Source organism: Mchenga conophoros, linkage group LG13 (genome assembly GCF_057382185.1).
Source record: "Mchenga conophoros isolate Kocher_MC1m ecotype Shallow Benthic linkage group LG13, M_conophoros_male_GT1.1, whole genome shotgun sequence".
Lineage (NCBI taxonomy): Eukaryota > Metazoa > Chordata > Actinopteri > Cichliformes > Cichlidae > Mchenga > Mchenga conophoros.
Window position 1 is genome coordinate 10830867 of NC_140538.1, and position 22158 is coordinate 10853024.

The 22158-nt window shown below is 40.4% G+C and overlaps 2 protein-coding genes across 3 annotated transcripts in view; one reads left to right on the forward strand and one right to left on the reverse strand.

The window, feature by feature from the left end:
* Positions 1 to 12556, forward strand: part of lrpprc (leucine-rich pentatricopeptide repeat containing) — a 59667-nt gene extending 47111 nt beyond the window's left edge. The window contains exons 31-38 of the mRNA XM_085296403.1: positions 69 to 157; positions 239 to 443; positions 2343 to 2470; positions 2570 to 2685; positions 8070 to 8144; positions 8831 to 8915; positions 9964 to 10106; positions 12279 to 12556. Coding sequence (XP_085152529.1) covers positions 69 to 157; positions 239 to 443; positions 2343 to 2470; positions 2570 to 2685; positions 8070 to 8144; positions 8831 to 8915; positions 9964 to 10106; positions 12279 to 12344 — 907 coding nt within the window. The 3' untranslated portion in view covers positions 12345 to 12556. The remainder of the gene's footprint in view (positions 1 to 68; positions 158 to 238; positions 444 to 2342; positions 2471 to 2569; positions 2686 to 8069; positions 8145 to 8830; positions 8916 to 9963; positions 10107 to 12278) is intronic.
* Positions 12557 to 14200: 1644 nt separating this feature from the next.
* Positions 14201 to 22129, reverse strand: abcg8 (ATP-binding cassette, sub-family G (WHITE), member 8). 2 transcript variants are annotated; one of them, XM_085296405.1, is made up of 13 exons: positions 21815 to 22129; positions 19855 to 19956; positions 19596 to 19743; positions 19113 to 19351; positions 18722 to 18854; positions 17936 to 18205; positions 17520 to 17673; positions 17128 to 17229; positions 16849 to 17048; positions 15990 to 16066; positions 15574 to 15841; positions 15340 to 15467; positions 14201 to 15104 (listed from the first exon to the last, which is right to left on the reverse strand). In XM_085296405.1, exons 1-13 carry the CDS (start codon positions 21857 to 21859, stop codon positions 14967 to 14969), a joined length of 2004 nt encoding a protein of 667 aa, XP_085152531.1. In that variant the 5' UTR covers positions 21860 to 22129; the 3' UTR covers positions 14201 to 14966. The 2 variants fall into 2 exon arrangements, with proteins under 2 accessions (XP_085152531.1, XP_085152530.1); XM_085296404.1 differs by having other exon boundaries at positions 17128 to 17232.
* Positions 22130 to 22158: the final 29 nt, after the last annotated feature.

Below are 22158 nucleotides of genomic sequence, written 5' to 3' on the forward strand. Positions count from 1 at the left end.
GTTTGTCTTTTTCTTGTGTATTACTGTAGTACACCACAGATAACCAAGGAATTATTTGTCTCCCCTAGTGCTGAAACTCGGGTGCCAGGTTTCAAGCTGACTGATATTGCCAGCAGTTTACTCATCATCACACAAAGCAAGAAAGGCCAGGTCAAAGGTAAGAAATGGACATGCATGCTTAACACAAACATACACATTGTTTTTTGTACACACAGTCACTTGTTGCACTCCTCCACAGAGGCTCTTGAGAGACTGAAGTCTATGCTTCAGTTGGACCATGTGCCCTCGCATCTTGCCATCACCAGGCTGGTTCAGGCTCTGGGTAGTCACGGCAACGTGGAGGGGATCCAGGATGTGGAATCACTAATAAAGAGCCTTGGTACAAGCCCCAACTTGTCCAGCATGGTGTTTGTCAACAACACTGCCCTGGCACACATCAAAAAGTAAGTTTATATGTGGAGATTTGTCAGTGGACCTGTTAGGTTCACAGCATGTACAGCTTTTCAGACATTCCCCAATATCTGTTCATCCATCACCACCAACGTGTAGTGAAATGTTTGGACATTTAGCAGGAAAAAGATGACTGAAGATAGGTTGCATGAGCAAAATGTTTCAACGCAGTCGAGTGAGTCTTTTATGCCATTTCGTAAGCACTGTTGGATATAAACAGTTTAATGCACTACCCCACAGGAGAGTGTGGCAAGATCCAGGCTGACACACTGTTAAAGTAAAAGCTTACAGGGCTGCCAGGGCGTTAAGTACAAATGGGAAACACGGGCATAATAGGATTATTCATGGGTTCCTTTTAATGTCATGAAAAGAGCCGTCCTCCGTTCCTCCTTTGTCTCTTCTCAAACTGCAGAGCAAAATAATAAAATGCATTGTGCATCAAAGTTTCATTGTGCCACTTGTGCATTAGAGCCGTGCGCCAGCTCGAACAGAGGCATCCCCGCGCCATCTCAGAGGGACAGCGAGAAGTGAAGAACAGCAAGGCGGTCTCACGCCTGATTGGCCATCGTAGCGCGGATCTGTCAGCTTGAACTCTGACCTCTGGGAGCTGCGCTCTGAGCCTCCCTGACACATGCTTCCCCTTTGTATCTGAGTCAAGCTGACTGGTTAAGAGCAGCGGCGGAAAAGCAAGCGGTCCCGGAAAGCGGGGCACCACATTTAGAGGGGCCCTTTGCTGAATTATTCAGACGGTCCCAGTCGCAACAATCAGCGTAGATATGTTCCCCCACCTCCAGACACTCACACTTTTTTATATATATATATATACACACACACACACACACACACACCCTGGAAGTTAAATATTCATCACGACTGGTGACGGCAGGGGGTGAGCAGGGAGCATAAAGTGTTAGTAGTGTAGCTGGGTTGCCAGTTTGAGTTGTTTTAGGTTTGTAATGCTGTGGTATGCAGGCTTTGTGTGGTTGTGGCAACCTCAGCAGAAAAACATTTCACAGAATAGGCGGGAGAAAGAGTGTGCACTCAGAGGGAGGCTGTAAGGGACAAAAAGTGAAACTAATATAATTTTAATATTACATTTTAGATATATTTAAAGTCCAAAAATGGCATTTTGGAGTTTTTGTTTGTTTTGGTTTTGTTGTCGTTTTATCGGCCACTTTATCCCATTCTTGGTCTCTTTAAAAACAGCTGTATTGGAGGTTTATGCATGTTGCAGTTTACCCATAATAAGTTAGTGCGAATTCAGAATGAAACCTGATCTTTTTTGAGGACAAATCAGGTGTGGAGGTTTGGTGGTGGTTGGGTGTGTAACAAGTCCAACTTTTAAACAAGGAACCTGCTTTCTCTCTAATGAACTTGGACAACTTAAATCACATTGTGAGGTTTAAAGTGTTGCATTACTTTCGAGTTTTACGCGAATTTCCAACTCTATATTTTTAGTCTTAAGCTCATCACAATAATAAACCATATATCCGCTCTCACTGGCGACTTATAAATGGAAGACTAGAGCACTAACAAGCCTGAAAGTCCCACACCATTACACCACCAGCAGCAGCCTGAACTGCTGATACAAGGCAGGATGGATCAATCCTTTCCATGTTGTTTAAGCCAAACTTTGACCCTGTCATCAACTTTTTGTTTTGTTTGTTTTTTAGTTTAGTTTTTTTTCCCAGTCTTCACGTTGTCCAGTTTCAATAAACCAGAATGAACTTAGCAGGTCATCTCATCCATGCCTATATGCCTTAATGCACTGTGTTAATGCCATGCCATAGGACGATTACATATTAGCATTAATGAACGTTTAGAAAGATATACCTTATAAAATGGCAGGTGTGTGAATATAACAGAAAATTTGTATCTGTCTCCCTCTGCAGTGATGATGTGTCGTCTGCAGTAGAGTTGCTGGAGGGAATCTACACCAGTCCAGACAGCACAAACCCCAGCATGTCCTTCGTCTTTAGAAAGGTTCTGGAAGCTGGGAATGACCATGCCATGGACAAGTGTAAGACATAAGCAGAAATATAAGGCCACAATCAAAGTAACTGATTTAAACTGAGTGTTGCTCAATAATCCTTTACCAACACAACATGTCGTTCTGTAGTGAGCGCTATGGCCGAGCGGCTAGCCAACCACTTTGCCTGCTACAGACCAGCTTCAGACCTCTTCCTCCAGCTGCTGGATATGGACAAAGTGGAGGACGCCAAATTCATGCTGGCTGTAAGTGTGTGTGTGTGTGTGTGTGTTTGTTAGCTCATAGGCTAAAAGCCAAGACATTTTGGTTTGAAGTGTCAGAAGTATACTTTTAGCCAAGTGTTGTCCAAAGGTATGTTAGATTTGGATTATTTATCTCCTCTGGCTTGGTTGTAGCCTTCTGTGGCTGAGATGAGCTAGAATACTCATAATTAATATTAGAGGGAAATTAGCTACCTTTCATACATCGATACATTACTTTTCTCACGTTACTTCAAAAAAATGTGCAAAAATAGAAATGAAAGAATCTGCTGTGAAAATGAAAACTTAACTATTTCTTATGGCCAAGTTAAGGTACCATTTAAGCCCTGCTGAGTTTTGTTTATTCAGCTTGGAATTGGAGCAAAATGCACATACTAAGTGATGTTCTTCATTTTTTTTTTTTTTTTTTGTGACCACTTTGGATAAATTTTAAATCATATGGGGTGTTTCTGTCCCAGTGAGCGCTTCTCCATTTGACTGCTCTGTGCTTTTACATTTTAAATTATGATATCAAAGTAATTAAAATCTGCCAAAAGAGGGGAGAAAATATCAACAAGGGACCTTGTAGTGAATTTAGTCCATCACAACTCCCAGTTGCTTTCATCCAGTTGTCAGACCCCAGTGTTGTTGGAGAGGTTCTCCTGCCACATTCGTTCACTTATTTATCCAACCTTGCGTTGATGTCAGGAAAAGCTTGCCCGCTTTCCACCACTGAGTCTTGTGGTCTGAAATTTGCCTCCTACTCTTTCACTTATTCAACAGTTCGTATATTACAGCTCAATGACTTTGCATTGGGGATATAAATATGTAGCAGCTAGATGGGTGAGAGACAGGAGATGGATGGAGAGCATGGTGCAAAATAAGAGAGACAGAAATGAAGAATCGAAGGCCTGCAATGTACAAAATAATTGTTTGCCCAAGTTCAGTGCATCTCTTGGGACAATAATGGTCCCTTATTCGCAATTGGACACCACACCAGGTAGCTCTGCATGGAAGGACCTGGGAGGCTGTGTCTCCTCCTTGGTTTGATCCAGGGATCTTGCAAATCCTTAAAAAAAAACTAAATTAAAAAACAAACAAACTGTAGCATTAACACAAAATTTAATCAATGGGACACTGGTTTCACCTTTACACTGCTTCCCTGTTAAGTAAAACATCAAATCAAGAGACAAATAAAGTCTAAAATAGGCCTTCTCTGAAACATTTTGTCTGCACAGCAGCATAAGTTGCTCCCAAATGTTATCACTAGTCTGTGCGCACTGATGAATCCCCACACAAATGCAGATGACTCAAATCACCTTTATCTATATAGCGCCTTTAAAAACAACAGGATTTGACCCAAAGTGCTTTTCAGCTCTGGCAGATGGATTAACAATGCAAGTATACAAAAATACACAGAACAGGGATCACAGGTTAAAAACAAGTCTAATACAAACCCAGAAAACACGATAAACACATGTATATGCTAAGAAATGGATCAGTAAAAGGAGAAATTTGTAAACAAACAAACAATATTAAAGACAAACACATAAAGTCAATTGGAAAAACTAATAAAGTTTAAATCGCATAAATGGCACAGGATGGCTTAAAAAATAAGAGTGCAATTGAACAGTGACGTCCTCAGACTGATATAAGAAAGCAATGCATTAAATGGTAACATTCTTGCTTTTACCACATATTTTCCTTACTGTATTTTTCCTGTTGCAGTAGAGCTGGGCGATAGAACGATAACGATATGTATCGCGATATAACTTTTACTCGATAGAGAAATTAAGCTATCGCGATAGACCTCGCCGCTCTTGTCCTCAAAAAAAAAAAAAAAAAAAAAAAAAAGGTCAGCCAATCCAAATTAAGTAGCGCAGAGCCGAACCAATCACAGCCGCAGCGTCACGTCGCGTGACTTGTTACGTACAGCACAAGTGCCAAGCCGCACGTGTGTTTGTTTGGGACGCAGCCAGCGCGTAATGGAGGAAATGAGTGCGCCGACTAGAAAAATCAACCGAGCGTGACCGAAGAGAAAACAGATGATGGTTCCAATGCCGGAGAGATTGTCGAACGGAAGAGCCATAGAAGTTCCGTAGTGTGAAGGTATTTCGGCTATTTCAAGTCTGACAAAAACAGAGTAGCGTGCACTGTAAATTGTGCCGAAAGCAAGTCTGGAAATACAATAAACTGGTGCATGCGTCACACTGTGCGCCACGTTATTGTTTCGGTGAAATGAATTTCTACAATACTGTTACTGTTAATTGTACTCTCTGCAGTGTTTAAATGCTTACATATACACACAGTTACTGTCCCTCCACACATACGACTCGGTTCTGCTTCTATGCCCCAGCTTTGTTTACTTTTTCCCACCGAGGCTTCTAGACTTCTGATTGGCCAACATTTAGGCACGGTTAGGAATCTAGCGCCACCTGCTGCTTTGGCATGTTCATAGCAGCGTTTTCCTTCATTTCTGCCTTTATGTGTGGACGGGATTATTTTTTAAAACGAAAACGGAAAATCTCCGTTTTCAAAAATACCCGTGTACGTGTGGACGTAGCCTCAGTCTCTGACTGGAAGCGCTAATTCGTCATTCGGCTTTTGTCAGACTAAAGTAACTGTTAAAACTGTTTGAAAAGCTAAGCTATACAACAAGGAGAGATTGAGAATTTCCTTTTAGTTCTCAGTTTATTTGATATTGACAAAAGTTAGTCAGTTTTGTCTGTTCTTCTGTAAAACAAACTAAGATTTATTTTTAGAATTAATATTTTGTTTCTAAGTGGAATTGACAATTTAGTCTGTTTCGTTTGTCCTATTTTGAAACTTAAGCGCTTTAGCGGCTGCCTTTTGTGTAGTTTGCAATATTTGCCTTTATTTATCTGAAAAAGTCTCATGTTCCTTAAGTACATCTACCCTGTTGAACTTATTATGGGAAATCAATATTTAAATAAAAACAAGCTGCTGATTATTTCACATTTTACTTGTGAGCAACGGCACATTTAAATCTTACAAATATAGTTATTTGGCTTATATCGTGATAGATATCGTTATCGCCTGAAATGAAAAAAACATATCGTGATATGAAAAAATCTCATATCGCCCAGCTCTATGTTGCAGTGGACCTGACGATAATAGGGGGGGAATCTCAGAAAATAGGTTGGATAAGACGCTATTGCAGAGCCTTAGAAAGTAATCTCACCTTTAATTTTTGAAGTAAGAGTCAGGCACTAAGGGGAACGTGGTTAGGAAAAATATCAAAGTACCATCAAAATGATCCTCATTTGTACCCCCTGAATAAAACGATTAAACATCAGCTTCACTTTAACCATCCAGAAGAATTAAAAGATGCATCAGAGCTGCAAGGCGCTTACTAGGGTGGATCAAATTTTCCACATATTTAAACTTCAAGCAAATTTTAAGACTGAAAACTGCAATTTTAAAGTCACTTTAAACTTTAAAGTCAACACTGATAATGATAGTGTCCCTTTTTGAAGTCTGGTGGGGGTGAATGATTGCTTGTATAGCTTATTTGATCTCAAGATTATAGTTTTGCTGTAAACTCCGGAAAACGTAACATTACAAGACTGTCTCATGGTAACATGTGCCGTCCTGTTGTTAAAGTTTGAGTTTGGTCTCACATGTGACCGAGGTTGAGCTACATGCTGTGGTTTGTCCCTCTCGTTTTCCTGACTCTCCCTTCCAAGCTGCTCTTCCAGGGTCACTGCAGGGTAGCTTCCCAACTCCTCCATCCCATAAGTGAAGCAGGACCACAACTCTGAAAAGCTTTTATGCAGGCAAGCACACTATAATGATGACAAGTATATCAGGAGAGATGGAGGTGAGGTCGATGGGGAGCGAGAGGGATGAAGTCATTAAGGAGCGAGAAAGAAGCTGTGAGGTGTGTGCGTTACAGTCTCGTCTATAACTGCGCTGGGAGAGGTCACTGAGGAAAAAGGGGAAGAATTCCCCAGGTATCCAGAGCTTTTAGGCAGTGTGTGTGAGCAGCAAAGGAGAAGGTAGGTCTGTTCAGCTGCGGCTTTACCACCGGGACTGTTTGGAGTAGCAAGGGAGGGCAAAAAATACAGGAGAGCGAATGAGAGCATGGAGCAAAGTTGCTTCAAAAAGTGAAGTAGCATAGTGGTAGTCTAATTGCCTGATTGTACTAAAGCTATTCTGCACTTAGTGACTCCAGAAGAAGGCAGGCTGCTCCGTGTCTGTGTGTGAAGCTGCGTGTTAATAGCCTTGCAGGCCATCCGCTTTTAATTCTGCGCGGAGCAGAGGAGGGAAACGTGTCAGTTTACGACTGGCTAGTAATCGGACCTCAACGCAGCTCAGCCAAGAGACTCACTCAGTCACAGAAAGGCAATCTCCTTCACAAACCCACAGAGTATATCATATGTATGTTTGCGTGTTTTCACAATAAGCAGTCGTTAACTGGCCAGTGACAGAAACATATCAGTTACTGGGGGGGGGGATGCTGTTTTTCAGTGTAATAGGAACTCAAAATCTGACACCCAGTTTACCAATTTCTCTGACAGTTCTTTAAAAAGAGCAACTTTAAGTGTGTCCCTCATAAAGGTGACCTCCCTGTACCATTAATGACGAGTTTTAACACGCTATAGATAAATAAAGATGCGATTTGACAAACATTAGAATCGTTTCTCAATGTATTTATGTGTTTTAAATAGAAATGGAAGAACCATACACAGCCTTGGTCGCACACTTCAACCAGTATTTGTCACAAGTCAGCCAATGTGGTTATGTTCAGCACTCTTTCATGAGCAGGCTTTCCAATGGTATAAGATTTAACGTCACAAAGCTTTGGTTGATTATTTCTATGTTGTGACAAACACAAGTTGTCTGACTTCTTCAACCGCTAGGGTTACTCCTAAAAGATAAAGAGTTAAGACGCCTGTTTGTGGCGAATTATTTGCTGGAATCTGCCTGAAACTTTTTCACTTCTGTTTTGAATTCCTGTCATCAGCTCATCAGTGTAAATCGCTCCAGTCCAAGCTGCACAGGAAGCAGTCACGCTATGACCGTACTGATGTTTCCACTGAGTAACAGACATGGCCTTTAGTTGGACTTAGCGATAATTATGCTTTTTGTGAAGCTCTGTACCTATTAAGGTCATAAAGAAATGAGTAGTTATTAGATTCATAATTATCCTTTAACCTGAGTGTAACTCTCAGTGTGCGAATGTTTATATGAATGCTTGGGTGTGCTGGAGTGTGCATGTGTGTGTTTATATACTGTACCTATTTAAAAAGAAGACTGAAGTGTCTTCTTGACTTCAGAAAGAGTCGAGAGGATCAGCTGTCGACTATCACACTTAAGCTCTTATTTCTTTCTCTCTCTCTTTTTTTGTCTCTTTTGTCCTAATGCAGCGTTGCAATGCTTTGGCTGAACAGAAGGAAGTGCTGCTGTCTTTTGTAACCCAAAAGGCTCAGACACCTGGGCAGGTAAGAAATTCTATCATTCGTGAACACATTATTTGTGACCAAGTGGGTTTCCTTAATTGTGGACTAATCAAAATGCAAGCGCTATGATATTTAACTACACTTCTCCTCTCAAGTGACTGCTGTAATCCTGATGTCTCAGATCTCTAAATCTAGTCTAAAGATTTGAATTTTTTTGACCCTATTAATGTTTACATTTGGCCACAATCCCCTTCAAGTAGGCCTCTCTGTGCACCTCTGGACCTTTCGCATATCTTGATATGTGTGGATTTTCCCCTGGAAGTCCAGTTCTCACCACTTAATAATCCCAAATGTCAATTTCTGAAGGCACTGGGATGTACTAGATTGCCTGAGCATCCCCTGAGTTGTGCCTGTGTACTCACCTTGGTGAAGTTGAGTACACAGAAATGCATCTACATTGATTTTTGTCTTTCTGAATGAAGTCTGAAATGTCAGAGAGGCAAAATATTCCTTAATATGACTTAGTTCAAATAGCCACACGTGGAATTAGGAACCTGAGCGTCTGCAGTCTGTTCCATGTTTAAAAAGCACACTCACTTTTGAACAGCATTATTATTTTTACCCATTTTGTTGGAGCATATTTTAATTTCTATTTTGTTATCGGGATATGAATCACAGTTCAACTCCTTACATGCGCGTCCTTGCATGTGTAATGTGTTTGTGTTTAGGTGGGTAAGATCAAGAACCTGCTCAGCTTGATTCCAGACTTTGCGGAGAAGGAACTGCTGTACCCATACCTGATGAAATGTCACGGTAAGATGCATAAACAGGCACTCGTTCTTACAGAAGAGCTGAACGGGTCTGGTAGTGCAGCATGCGGTTCACTGGACTGTAGCTAAGTCAACATTAACAGGCCCATTAACAATGCATCAGGTCAAGCTCAGGGTGTGTGTGTAGGAAAGCGTTCAGGGGTTAGAACACATGTCCTCTAATGAGTTAGCTGTCCTGGCTAGCCTAGCGTGCTAATCTCAACACGTTCCACCACTCAGCTTTTCCCCCCTCTCTCCACCTTTTTGCTCCTGTCTACATTTTCTTGTCGTCAGTTTTTTTTTTCTTTTTTATCCTCCTCTCTTTGCTTTTACTTCACCTTCTCACCCACCAGTCCCCCCTTCTTCCGTACCTTGTCACACCAGAGATGAGAAGACATGACTATTTAATTAGCATTAGCTCGCTGGTCGGTCAAGGCAGCCATAGGGGAAGCAATTAGTGATGCTCTGCTCGCCTCCGTTCTTTGTCCCATCTGTGTACTTTTTCTTTTTTCTCTTTCAGGGCTTTTCTTTTTTCCTTTCACTCTCATTTTTTTCACCTTTGTGACCTTCCCTCTTGGCTGCACACAACCACAGATATTTGTGTGCAGTTGTTTCAGGTTTGTCTCCCTAAAAATGAAAGTTACTGACCCTTTAATATTTTTTTTCTTGTCATAATTTTTAATGTCTATAAAACCTTATTTTACTGTCTAGCTGTTTTTAATTTGCACCTTGAGAATATATTTTCCACGGTGCCAGTGACTCTTCGCCTATGTTCTCTTTTTCCACCTCCTCCATTGAACCAACAAACACAAGTAATAAAAAGAAAGTGTCACACTGCCAAGAAAAAAAGGAAAAAAATGGAAATGCACAGATAGTCAAATGTGCAGCTGCACTTAAAAATCAAATTTCTTGGCACCAATAAATTGCCAGGAAAATAACATGATTATCCCACCACACTGTCAGTTTTCTCTAAATATCCAAATTCAAATAAGACATGTTGCTTGTCTCATTTGTTGACTTTCTCCCTCCCTCTCCCCACTTTCATCTGGCAGTTCTGGATAAGGACTTACCAGCAGCCAAGGCTTTGCATGAGCAGATGCAGAAGGAGGGGATAGTTGTAGACGAGCTGTCACTCAAACGTCTGGCTGTGCTTTACCGCGAAGCAGGAGAGACGGTGCCCTTCCCCGAGCCCCCCGTAAGTCTCCCTCTCTCACACACACACACACACACACACACAGGAGATGCTTTGAGCAAACACTCGGATGCAAATGTGTTTGTGTTTTAACATTTTAGAGGTTTGATTAAATAAAATGAACCATAGATATGAAGGGCAGAAAAACTGCAGGAGAAAAGTTGCTCTTCCTTCATTCAGAAGATTCAGTTGTGAAGCTTTTGTGTACTCCACACTGTTGTACATTTCAAACTCTGACATAAAGGAAAAAGTTGTTGTTTTTTTAAGTGCCCTTAAACACAATTGATTTTTGGGTTAGAGGTGAATTTTGAATGATGTGTACAAAATACCGAGTTTGCATCAGACCTCCACAAATGACAATCTGGACCTGTGGAAGGAATTATGAGCAACTGCATTCATATTATCAACATTTTGGTTTGTGTTACCAGCATAAACATGGAAAGCATAGTTCACTACAACTAGAAATAAACCTAAAACAGAATTTATGATGCATTTTTAAATGCATGTTTTTTCTCTTTACATTTCTGCCTTTCATTTTAGGGTGAACACAAATTTTAACTAAGCAGTGAATTAACCTCTTAAGAAAGAATTGACAATGAAGCTCCAGTTGGCAAGTTTTCTTTAAACGTGACTTTTTCCTTATGTTTTGCCTCTGTACATCACCACAGTGGATTTTAAACCACACACTAAAGCTGTCATTGAAGTGCACACTGTCATCTTTAATTCAGGGATATGAGTTAGAATTGCATTAACAGTTTATGCCGTCACCGCGTTCTGTTTCCTCTCTTGAGATGCTCTGTTTGGCCTGCTGCACCTCACAGCTCCTAACCAGTGCTAGCACTTGTTGTGCTGGTGTCCTAATGTGTGCTGTGGTCTGTGTGCCATACTAATATGAAGGAGCAGTATGCCCGCTCAGTATACTCCAGCATGCCCAGGCCTGCAGCAAGCCTCCTGAAGCCATTAGAGTGTGTGTGTGTGTGTGTGTGTGTGTGTGTGTGTGTGTGTGTGTGTGTGTGTGTGTGTGTGTGTGTGTGTGTGTGTGTGTGTGTGTGTGTGTGTGTGTGTGTGTGTGTGTGTAAGAAATGGCGCCCCAGAGTCACGGAGTTGTGTAAGGGAGATGGTGTCACTGCAATAGCCACTCTTCTTTTTGGGTTCATAGTGTTTTTGAGTTTTTCTGCACGATGAACATTTTTTTAAGCTGATGTGGGTCTATTTTTAGCAGAGGACACACACACACAGGCCTCTCAGCCACAGCACTTTTGATGCGCTGTCCCCTTGAGGCAGGTATAGGCCGGAGCCTTACCTTCACATCACTCACCTGCAGTACGAAGATAGAAGGAGAAAGAGGGGATGAAGGTAGAGAAGCTCTTACATTATTTACTGAAAACCAGGGTAGTTAAGTGATTGCTGGATTTTATAAACAGAGTAGAGGGAGGAGAGTTGCAAGGAGAGGGAAAGGTGAAGAGTCACAGAGTTGAGAAGTTTCTACAAATAAAAGCGCAGCTCCCGACGCTGGTCTTCATCCTCTCCGAATGTATAGAGGTTTGCATTTTCCGGCAGCCCGTTTCCAAAAAGAAATGTTTCAGTTTTATTTCTTTTTATTTCTAAATGCTTTGAACTTCGTCAGAATGTAGCCAAATAAGCCAACATGTGGACAAACCTTTAGAGGAAATAAGATATTTTTAATTAGGGTGCTCTGACCCCCTCGAAACTGTTTGAAACGCGTGCCAGGATCTCCCTCTCCCTCTCTGTAGTGAGCATGGCGATTTATCGGCATTAATTACTACATTAATAAGCAAACGTACATTGTAAGGAGCTGGCGTAATCTGCAGAAAAGCTCTCACCTTCTCCCCCTCCCAAAAACACCCACCACAACACTTTGTCTGGATCAAAACACTGATTAATTAGCCAGGAACAGAGGCAAAGAACGGAAGTGCGTGTTTGGGGAATGTGCTACAAATCCCTTATTTGTGTATTAATGGGGATTTAAAGATGAAACGAGACAACCTGGTTGGAGACTGGAGACTATTTAGACGGACCCAGGAGGGCTCCAGTGCCGCTTACTTTAAGAAAGAGGCGAGATACAAAACACGCCTTACGGTGTAAGGCTGCATCAGGTGAGCAGGTGTTGGGATGTTTGTTGCTGAATGGTCTGCCTTTGCTTTCTCTTTGCAGGAGTCCTTTAAGTTTTATGCAGACAAGCTGAGAGCTGCCAAAGCCCAGGCGACAGCGGAGGAATAAAGATTAATCATCCTCTCCTCATACCTCATTGCAAATCCCACAATTTTCTTCCTTTCTTTCTTTCTTTTTTTTTTTATATGAGTTGTTCAATCTGAAATGTTGAGTGTTGTAACTTTTGGATGCTGAGATTCTGTCCACTGCGGTATCAATACTGTTGAACATGTTGCTAATGTACAGAAGTATTTATGCTAATAAACAATGGTAGGAACCCAGACCGAGTGCGTGAGGTTTTTGTGCAATTTAAAAAGAAATTCTTTTCAAAATACCCAGCCCACCTTGGGTGATGTTTTATGTCTTAATCGGGTGCAGCTCAGGGGACAAAATGCATTTACTCAAGAACAACCGTTTTCAAGGTAGTGCATCTTTTACTTTACAGAATAAAGTTATACCCACAAAACTTATAAATTCTTCAACATGTTTCAGGTGGATCTCCAAAACGACTGGAGCCATGTGTTGCATGAGCATTACATCACCAACGCTCAAGTTTCTGACTTGAGCTTTTTGAGGGCCTCTGCACAAGTTAAACACATAATTAAATGTAATACCTGTTTTAAAGCATGTGTAAAAACACATGAGTGAATAGGTTTTGTATTTGTCATATACCCTACATTATAATCTATGTACCCAAGCAACAATGTGAAGCTGAAGAAATGTGAAGACATGAAATGAATGGATGGATATATGACTAATTTTGAGTCAAAGGTCATAATTAATCTAATGTTGGGCTTTTTCCTCCTTTTTTATGTAAGGTCATTTCCAGCGGCAGGCTAGAAACAAACACAATTTGGAAATTTATGTTATTAAAGGCCCTTTTCAAAGAAGTGTTGAAGCTCGCAAATATATTAGTGTATGTTTGACTGTTTTTGCAATATTAAAATTATATTTCAAACACTGAAATGCTTGTTTTGGTCTTAAGTTTAAGGTGTGGCTTACATACTATATTTTCAGTGTTCGTGCACTGAAGGTTCCAGGTTTTCCCATCGCACATAATTAGCTACCATATGTTTGTGAATTGAGAAATCTAGCAGGGCCAGGTCTGTAAGTCTGAATTTTGAGTGAGCATAGAAAAATTTTGACTTTCATTGTCGTGTGTGAAGAAAGCTTAGGTATCAATAACAACCAGCTTGTGCAAGGTCAAGGGCACATACCGGGGTCCTGACCTGTTTTTTTTTTTCCTCCCTTTTTTTGTTCAAGTGATTGGCAACCCCACAATTAGTGTACCTGTGACAGTCTTGAAGCCATGAAACAATAAAATAGGCTCAAACATGCCATCCTACACAGTCTGCTCAGAAAGCTGCATGTGTAGATACATTTTCATGCAAGACATGTAGCCATTGATCTGATCTGGGAGACATTTTGCTTGACTGATAGATGACCTTATGCTGTCTAACCCCAGCTCTCTGCAGCTCTCCTCTAATCGACATTGAACTCTGTGCTGGCCTCAGATATTCCCTAGATATTAATGTAATGCAATGCCCGCAGCCCTCTCAGAGCCAGGCCTTAGATAACACTCACTGGTTTTTCCCCAAGAAGATTGCGGGTTTGTTAAGGTCAGCGGAGCTCATTTGGAAAACAAATTAAGGTACAGAAGAAGGAACTTCTGATGTAAACCAGCATGTTTTCTAAGTTATGCTGATATATAAACTTAATATCCCCCTAATATTTCTGCATAAAGGAGCATTGTGTGTTGCCAAAATAGCCGTGATGCGAAGGATGATACACACAAAAAAAGAAAGAAAAATTACACTTCCAGTTTAATTTTCAAGCAGCTGCAGAGCTCCAGTGAACTCCATCGTGTAAGTGAATGTGAAGGCTGAGGATGAGTGCACAAACCAAACATAAACACGCAGAAGTGAGGCATTTTGAGACGATACTTTACTAATTTGGGCTCAAACCACGTTAGAAAAAAGATTTAAGAGGCTTTTGCACCAGTGCAAAAACTCACAGCTTACAAGCATTCAGTCTACACAAGAAGTTTTTTCCGAGTGTGAGTTGGCCTACTAAATTTCTCTTGGTCATCTTTCTTCAGTGCTCAGTATTCTGTCTTAATAATATGCTTAATAACTTCACATATACAAAAAAAAAGGATAACGCTGAGAATATCGAAAATGGAACAAGCAAAAGCTGCAGATTGATATCTGCTAAAGTAGCGCTCTAATCATCTGCCATGCCTGGGAAAAAGAGGGCGAACGAGAGAAAAGTTCATTATTTTCAAATCAATGTTACGACAGTCCTCTGCTGCCATCCAGCAGCAGGCAGCGGCACTGCGACTCCAAACTGTTTCATCACCACGCTCAACTTTTTCTTCTGTAAATCTTTTTCTGTTGGCAGATTAAAACCGTAAACGATGGAAGCATTTTGAAATATTTCAGATGAGTAAATATAGTATTTTATGAATATTTTTCCCATTACACAGGTAAAGTTTATGATGCTGAAATTGCAAAAATCTAAACATTTTAATCATGCATGCATTTTACTTTTATAGCATTTGAATTAAATGTCTAAAGAGGAATAAAATGGAAAGTTTGGTATCGAAACCAGCCGAACTAGAACCTCCCTTCCACTTATGCAAAATAAAAACCCTGATGATGTCAGAGGGCGTTTGGTTTTTCTCAGTTTTGTTCACCAGTCTTGACTGGACTTCTGCTTGATGAATTTTAGGGACAGGAAATAGAGCACCATGAAGCCCAGACAGACTCCAAGTAGGACCAAGTAGCAAGAGTACAGCGGGTACTGGTTCATGTGCAGGGCCTCCACCACCTGAATGACGTACAGAAAGGATTAGAGGAGAAAAATGTTCATCAAATGGATTTGTCCATTAAAGTAAGAATTAGCAGGTCCTTAAAAACATTAACAGTCCTGATAACTCTCTTATGGTCTGATTTGTTTAGTCCTATAAATCTTAAAGATTTAATATCTGTACAGATAATAGCAAACCTAACAGTAATGTGTAAACAAATCATAACTTGAGTTGAAATGATAGTGTTTAACTCACGTGTATGCCATCAACATTGATAGACATGTTTGCAATGGTGACGGAATAATCGTTGCCTCTGAACTGCACCTGCAGCATGCCCTCAAAACCCCAGCGCATGAATGAGGCATAAGAGAGCCATGATGCCACTGTGGAGACAAAAAACATGAACAAACATTAAATGCTGACCAGCTCATTTTTCTTTCCGAAGCTGTCGCCTGCTGTTTACGGTTTATAACGCAAATAATTCCTCACCAAGCCACAAATTCTCCAGGTTGATAACATAGCCTGCAGTCAAGTAGAAGACGGTGAACAAAGAATTGCCCATGAAGGCAGAAGTCTGCAGGGTGGGAAGCAAAGCAGCTACAAACAGAGCCATGGCCCGGCTGCAGTAAACCATCAGCCACACTAACAAGAAGTTCAGAAGGAAACGGTCTGGCGCCTTGTTAAGTCCTGCCAGCCAATAGATGGGCAGACCATAGACTAATGTGAACACACAGTGTTCTGGTAACTCCCCCAAAACCTGAAAATGGAGAAAAAGCATATATTCAAAAATACACGACAGTCAAGAATGCATAAAACATACTTGTAGTACTATTCAGCATACAGTGACTCCAGCATGGAACAAGACTGGCCCCTGCTGGAGATTCAGTTTTATCACTGGACTTTACCTTGGCAAAGAAGTAAGAGGTCACAGAGTACATGCCGTCCTGCAGCTCGTGGTAAAGCATGGCTCTCTCTGTGTGACCTGCAGAGAGCATTCAGTCTAACGACACTCAGTTCACAATACATGCAGTAGGATCAGCTTCATGAGCTGTATTTAGCCTCAGCCAGGCAGTTTGTTTTTTTCTTAAAAACTAAGATGTCAAAGAGTTGTATTAGGTTAGGGCATGAATATATAGCACAATGTCTCTCTACATAAATGTTATGATACTGGATAAAATGCAGTTTCAGAGATTTTTTTTAATTTTCTCTCTGCAGTTAGAGTCACAGTATTTAATTCTAAGTGAGCCTGGCATCATTTTTCTATCTTTTGGTGTCTTCTGACCTTGACCTGAATTAAACTTGACTTTTTATGGTTATGGCTAGACACCTCTACACTGTACATGTGGCTGGATGTCATAAAGTTCAGGGTTAAAGAACACAAATCTGTCTGATAACTCTGATAATCTTTCCATTCTGAACCATCCTACCTTTACCTGCTCTGTTAAAGTGTTCATCATTAATTCAAAGAATAGAATAGAATAGAATAGAATAGAATAGAATAGAATAGCCCTTTCGTCATTGCGCATGTACAATGAAATTGTGGACATCTGCAAATGACTGCAAATGCAGAGGTCACAACTTGAAATGCCTTCAGTGATTTTTGCTTTATTTTAAACAGATAATTTTTTTATGATACTTATTACATGTGAACATTTATAACATAAAACACTTAAATAATTTAAAGTAAATGCATAGAGAAATCAAAACACAACCTCAGTGAGACTTATTACTGGCTTTATCCTTTCAAACTGCTTTATTACTCACATTTAGCTATGACGTCCAGCACCACAGCAAATGGGGTGAGAGCTCCGATCATGTAGAGAAGAGACACGGTGTCCTGAATGGACAGGCGGGTTTCTCCTGCCCCGTAGTAGAGAGAGCCGACCAGCAGCGACATGAGGAGGGCCTCGAAGCCGTGAACTAATAGGGTGACCAGGTCTCTGAAGTCATTATACATGTGACGCCTGATGAACAAGAGGAGAGAGGTCAGTGTTCATATTCAGTCACATAGATTTGAGTGCTCCAAAACATTCATGCTCGTACTTGATGAGGGTGTTAAACTGGTGTAGTTTGCCTGGCAGTCTGTTTTCATGCCTGGAAATAGTTATTACTTCATCTTCTTTTCTCTTGCTTGGCTGCTGAGGGCTGCTGTGTGTGGGAAAAAAGAGTAATGGATGGGTTAGTCTGGGTTTTAAAGGTTTGGTCCACAGCTTAAGCATGACCATAAAGGAGTTTTAAGCATCTACAACAGGTAATCACAAAAAACAGTAAATCCCTATATATGGAAAGCTGTAAGCAGAGATATTGTGGTGTTATTTCTTACAAAAAATACAGAAAATCTTATGCTTTATTAGAAAAATGCTGGTTCATTATCACTACTTACTGTTTAAATAAAATTTTAAAAAAGCCAAACTTTCACACAAAAACATGATCACCTGTCGGTTTGCGCTACATCAGTCCCAGCGGCTTTCCACATGTGGTCGTCAGTATCACGAACCTTTTCCATGAACTGCTCAGCCAGAACTCTGGCCCTCTCCAAACACTCGGCTTCTCGCTCTGGACTGCGCCGGTCTATACTGATCAGATCAACTGGATACACACACACACACACACACACATAAAAGACACAGGACACCAACAACATGAGGCTTAAATAGGTTTAAAAGAATGAAAAACACAAAGAGATGTAGTATTTATCATTAAGATGAAAACAAATGCTTCTTTTGCAAAATTAGTGGTAAATTGTTGGGTCCCAGCTTTCCTTAAGTTACCAGTGAGCATGGGGTTGGTAAGAATATGTTATTGCATGCTGGGAAGAAGCACTTAATTCTCTTTTGACACACTTACTAACCATAGTAGTCAGAGGGGTTGCAGTATCGTGGGCAGGGGTGTCCCAGAGCAGTGAAGTAAGGCACCATCTCACGAGCTGCACCGCAGTAAACAGCTGAACCTGAAGACATCAGGACGACGAGGTCGAAGAGCTGAAAGATATCTGATCGAGGCTGGTGGACTGAAAGCAGGACCAGACGATTTCCCCGAGCCAGACGGGACAGTGTGATCACCAAGTTATGAGCGGTAAAGCTGTCTAAACCTGATGTGGGTTCATCCAGGATCAAAATACCTGAGAGGGGAAATAGACCAATCTATCACCTCTGTTAAACCCTGTTCTTTATATAACAGATCTTAACAGTATGAGCTCGAAAATAATAGAGGAATCATGATTGTTAAAGTCAGTAATTAGTCAAATGTGTTTGTTATTCACAGGAAGAAGTGTTACACTCGTGTCACTTCCCAGTAGTTTATAGATGTTCAGAAACGGTATGAAATACCCTGTTTAGAGCTGAAACATTTAAAACTCGCATAAACACAAAGGTTAAAAATGTTATATCTATAGTAACTTTAGAAGTTGCAATAAAAACAACATATATGACACTGATTACACTCAGATGCTAAATGGAAAGGAGGCACTGGAGGTGGGTTGCAAAGTGGCGTATAGAGGACATAATTAAAATAGTGTGCCATATATAAAAGCTGCTGCTTGGATTGGGACTTCAGTTTGAGTCATTGCCCTGTCTTAACAACATAAATGACAGTTCAGGGGACCACATTAATTAATCTCTGTGTTAATATCTCTCACCGGGGTTCCAGAGAAGCTGGACAGCTATGCTGACTCTCCTCCTCTCTCCACCAGAAACCCCTCTGATGTAGTTGTTTCCCACCCTGGTGTGTGCACACTGCCGCAACCGCAGCTCTGCGATAACATCATCCACCTGTGACAGACAGCAACCAGAGACACTGTTAGTCATTGTTATCTGGACACATACAAGCATTCTTATCATTTAACACGTGTTTGTTCAACAAAAACTCTGAAGAGTTTAAAAGGGCATGCCTTAACGAGAATGTGATAAACATGCTGACAACGGCTCTATTATAAAATGGATAAACAAGAACCTGCCAGTCCAAACAATCATGCAAATACTGTTATGGAAATAGTTTGAGTCCCATTTATTGACCAGTCTTAATCTTACCCTCTGGTCCCTTTGAGCCTGTGTGAAGTGAGTGGGCAACCTCAGTTTGGCAACAAAGGAGAGAGTCTCTCGGACGGTGAGGTGAGGAAGAAGCCGATCGTCTTGGCGGACGTGAGCGATGCTTTTCTTGACGAGCTGGGGCGTGTTGTGCTTCCCATTAATTAGAATCTCACCGGACTTCATGATGCCTCCTTCATCCCGACAAGTTATTATGTCCAGCAGAGACGTTTTACCACAACCTGAAAACATATTGAATTCAAGACATTCTCATCTTTGCTTATGTTCAAAAAAACAAACCATAAGCAATATAGAACCGGAGAAATGCATCTATGAGTCTTCCAAATTAGCAGATTTTCTACTTATTTTTACTTAACACACATTTATTCTTCAAGAAAATGCAGTTTTTTCTTTACTGTTCTGGTGGAACAACGCATATCTATTACTTTATTTAATAAAGCAATACTTCAAATCTTTGTGCATCACCTGAGCTGCCAATAAGGGCCAGCATCTGTCCGCTGTGGACAGTGAGGCTCAGCTTGTTGATGGCTGTCTGCTTATTTCCTTTAATTTCCCACGGCATTTTGAACTCTGACAGCCTCTCGTACCACGGGATCTGAGCTGCTGTATCCACCTGTGAACATAAACACATGTACACGATGAACACCTGCAGCATGTATACACATGAACCAGTCAGGAGCTTGAGAAAACTCATGTAAGATAAGAGCAGGTGACCTATAGTTACCTCATAGCAAAGGTTTTTGACCTCCAGCACATTGCAGCCTCCGCTGTAGGTGAAGTAGAGACTGCTGTCCTCCTCAGATGAGAATAACTCTCTGTCTTGATGCTGTTAATGCGAAGCAAGCAAGTCAATAAGTTTCATACAGACCAGAATACATGTACTAAATGTTTTTATATATATAGACCTATATATACCTTATAAACTATGAGAAACAAGATGTTCTTATTTCAAAGTTTCAAATCAGAATTACAGATATGCTGATTTTACACCACAAAATTGGGTTTAGTTAGTAACAACAAACAGTACAGTAGATAATAAACCTGTGGCCACACATTAGTTGGATGTGATTAGAAAATGTGATTTTGTCTTTTGTCATTTAGTCTTTTATGGAAAAAAATTGTTACACGCATTAACTTGTGTGTTTGATTGTCTACCTGCGTGTGTCTGTTTGTACTGTATGTGCAAATATCTGCCTGTGTGACCAGAGTCCAATTTCAAATAAACCCAATAGTTCAGTTGCAGAAGAAAAAAAATACAAATGTTCAAATTGAGATTAACAGCATCCTGCCACTTAATCTAGTTTACATGGTGTAGATTATAACATACAGTTCTGTTTTAAAATTAACGACTTTTTTAGCCACACATCAAATTTGATCATTTATCACTCATGGAAGCTTCTATAAAATAATAATGTACTGGCTGAAAAAAACAAATACATATTTGGTTTTTTTTACTGATTTTTTTTCATTGTATAGCAAAACGAGGTCGGACATCAGATAGATGTGAAAATGTGAGTCGTGAATGTAATAAAACAAAGAACGCAATTAATACATTTACAACCAAATTAAGCCATTAAACAAATGAGTGAAAAATAATTTGATATTTTACTGAATGTATAAATTAATGAGACACTTAACTGGGCACGATCAAAAATATGTTACAAATCCTGATTTGAACACTGGAAGGAAAAAGGACCTGGATTTCAGTGCTGTAACTGGGAAAGCTTGGTCTGAAACTGGTAAAAGCTGCTGGCAAGCAAACAACTTGGGTTTGCTGGGGTTAGCATATTTAAGCAGTGAGTCTGCGTTGCCTTCTTAACAGAAGTTTATGCATTTCTGGCCATTTGATAGAAAACATTTTTTTATGCTTGAGTAAACGAAACCCAGCAGTGGACATGTTATAGCTAAGCAATAATAACTGAACAGGAAGCCAGTGTAATGACACCAGGAAAGGCAAAAGGTACCAGGTGTGATCGTGACCTTAGTGCCTACCAGACTTCATGTACTGAAGCAGTCTACTCTGGACTTAATGAGTTAAATAATTTTACAAATAACGTTAAATGGTTCATTTGGGTTCTCATTGCATAAACATCCAGATTTCAGAGCATTCTGGTCGCATTTTTAAGGATATTTATCTCGACAAAATGCATCATAGAGTTTGGAAATGTTGTCACTGCTGATCCCGCCGTTGCAACCAGAACATGCCCGATGCAGAAACTGACATAGGAGAAAAACAGAGCTTGCTAAACCATCTATCCATCCATGTGTTTTTCCAACCAATTATCCAATTCAACATTTCCTATTTGAAATTACAGTTTTTTTCTAAATTAATTTGCACTTAAGTGCATTCAGGGAAAAATTCCAGTTTTTCAGCAAAATGTTAAAATGATATATTAGGAAATCAATCAAATTCTTTTCTATAGATAAATAAGTTTGTTTTTTTTTAAGAAAAAACAAAAAACCCACGTAAAGTAAAGTTTCTAGTACTGGTTGAGCACACTAGTGATCATAAATTGATTTAGGTTACTTCAGATTAGTTAATAAAATCCCATGTTATACTCAGTCAAAGAGAGGAGTTTAATGGCTGGTAGGGCTATAAATAAAGTAAAACAGCACAAAGTTAAGACCTGGATTGGTCATTTTCTTTAGGAGAGCTAAGATTTGCATATTTTGACCTGACAAACCTGTGAGTAGTCGTTTGTGTGTATAAGGTCACTGCCATTGTCCATGGTTAAAATTTGCAGGTTAGAGAGGTCAATACTCCTCTTTTCCTCTTCTGTTAGGGTCTTTATTTTCCTCTCTGTCTGCTGCTTTGTGTCTCCAGTTGTTCACGTCCTCCTGAAGATCTTCTCCCTTCTAGTTCACAATTCTTTCTTCTTGAAGCATCCGAGTTCATGTCATGTCAGTTCGCCCTCTGCTTTATCCTGTCAGTCACAGCTTTTTTGGGAAGCAGCCGACAATACGAGGACTGAGTCCACACTGAAGGGCTGTGAACTGACTTAGCATGTGTGCTTTTTGTCTTCATTAT

Coding starts and splice junctions, on each gene's coding strand:
- abcg8 (XM_085296404.1), bottom strand. CDS start 21,859: ATGGACAATGGCAGTGACCTTATACACACAAACGACTACTCACAG. Junction 16,067..16,848: donor GCTGGACGTCATAGCTAAAT/GTGAGTAATAAA, acceptor TGCTCTCTGCAG/GTCACACAGAGAGAGCCATG. Junction 15,105..15,339: donor TCAATGTTGATGGCATACAC/GTGAGTTAAACA, acceptor TACGTCATTCAG/GTGGTGGAGGCCCTGCACAT.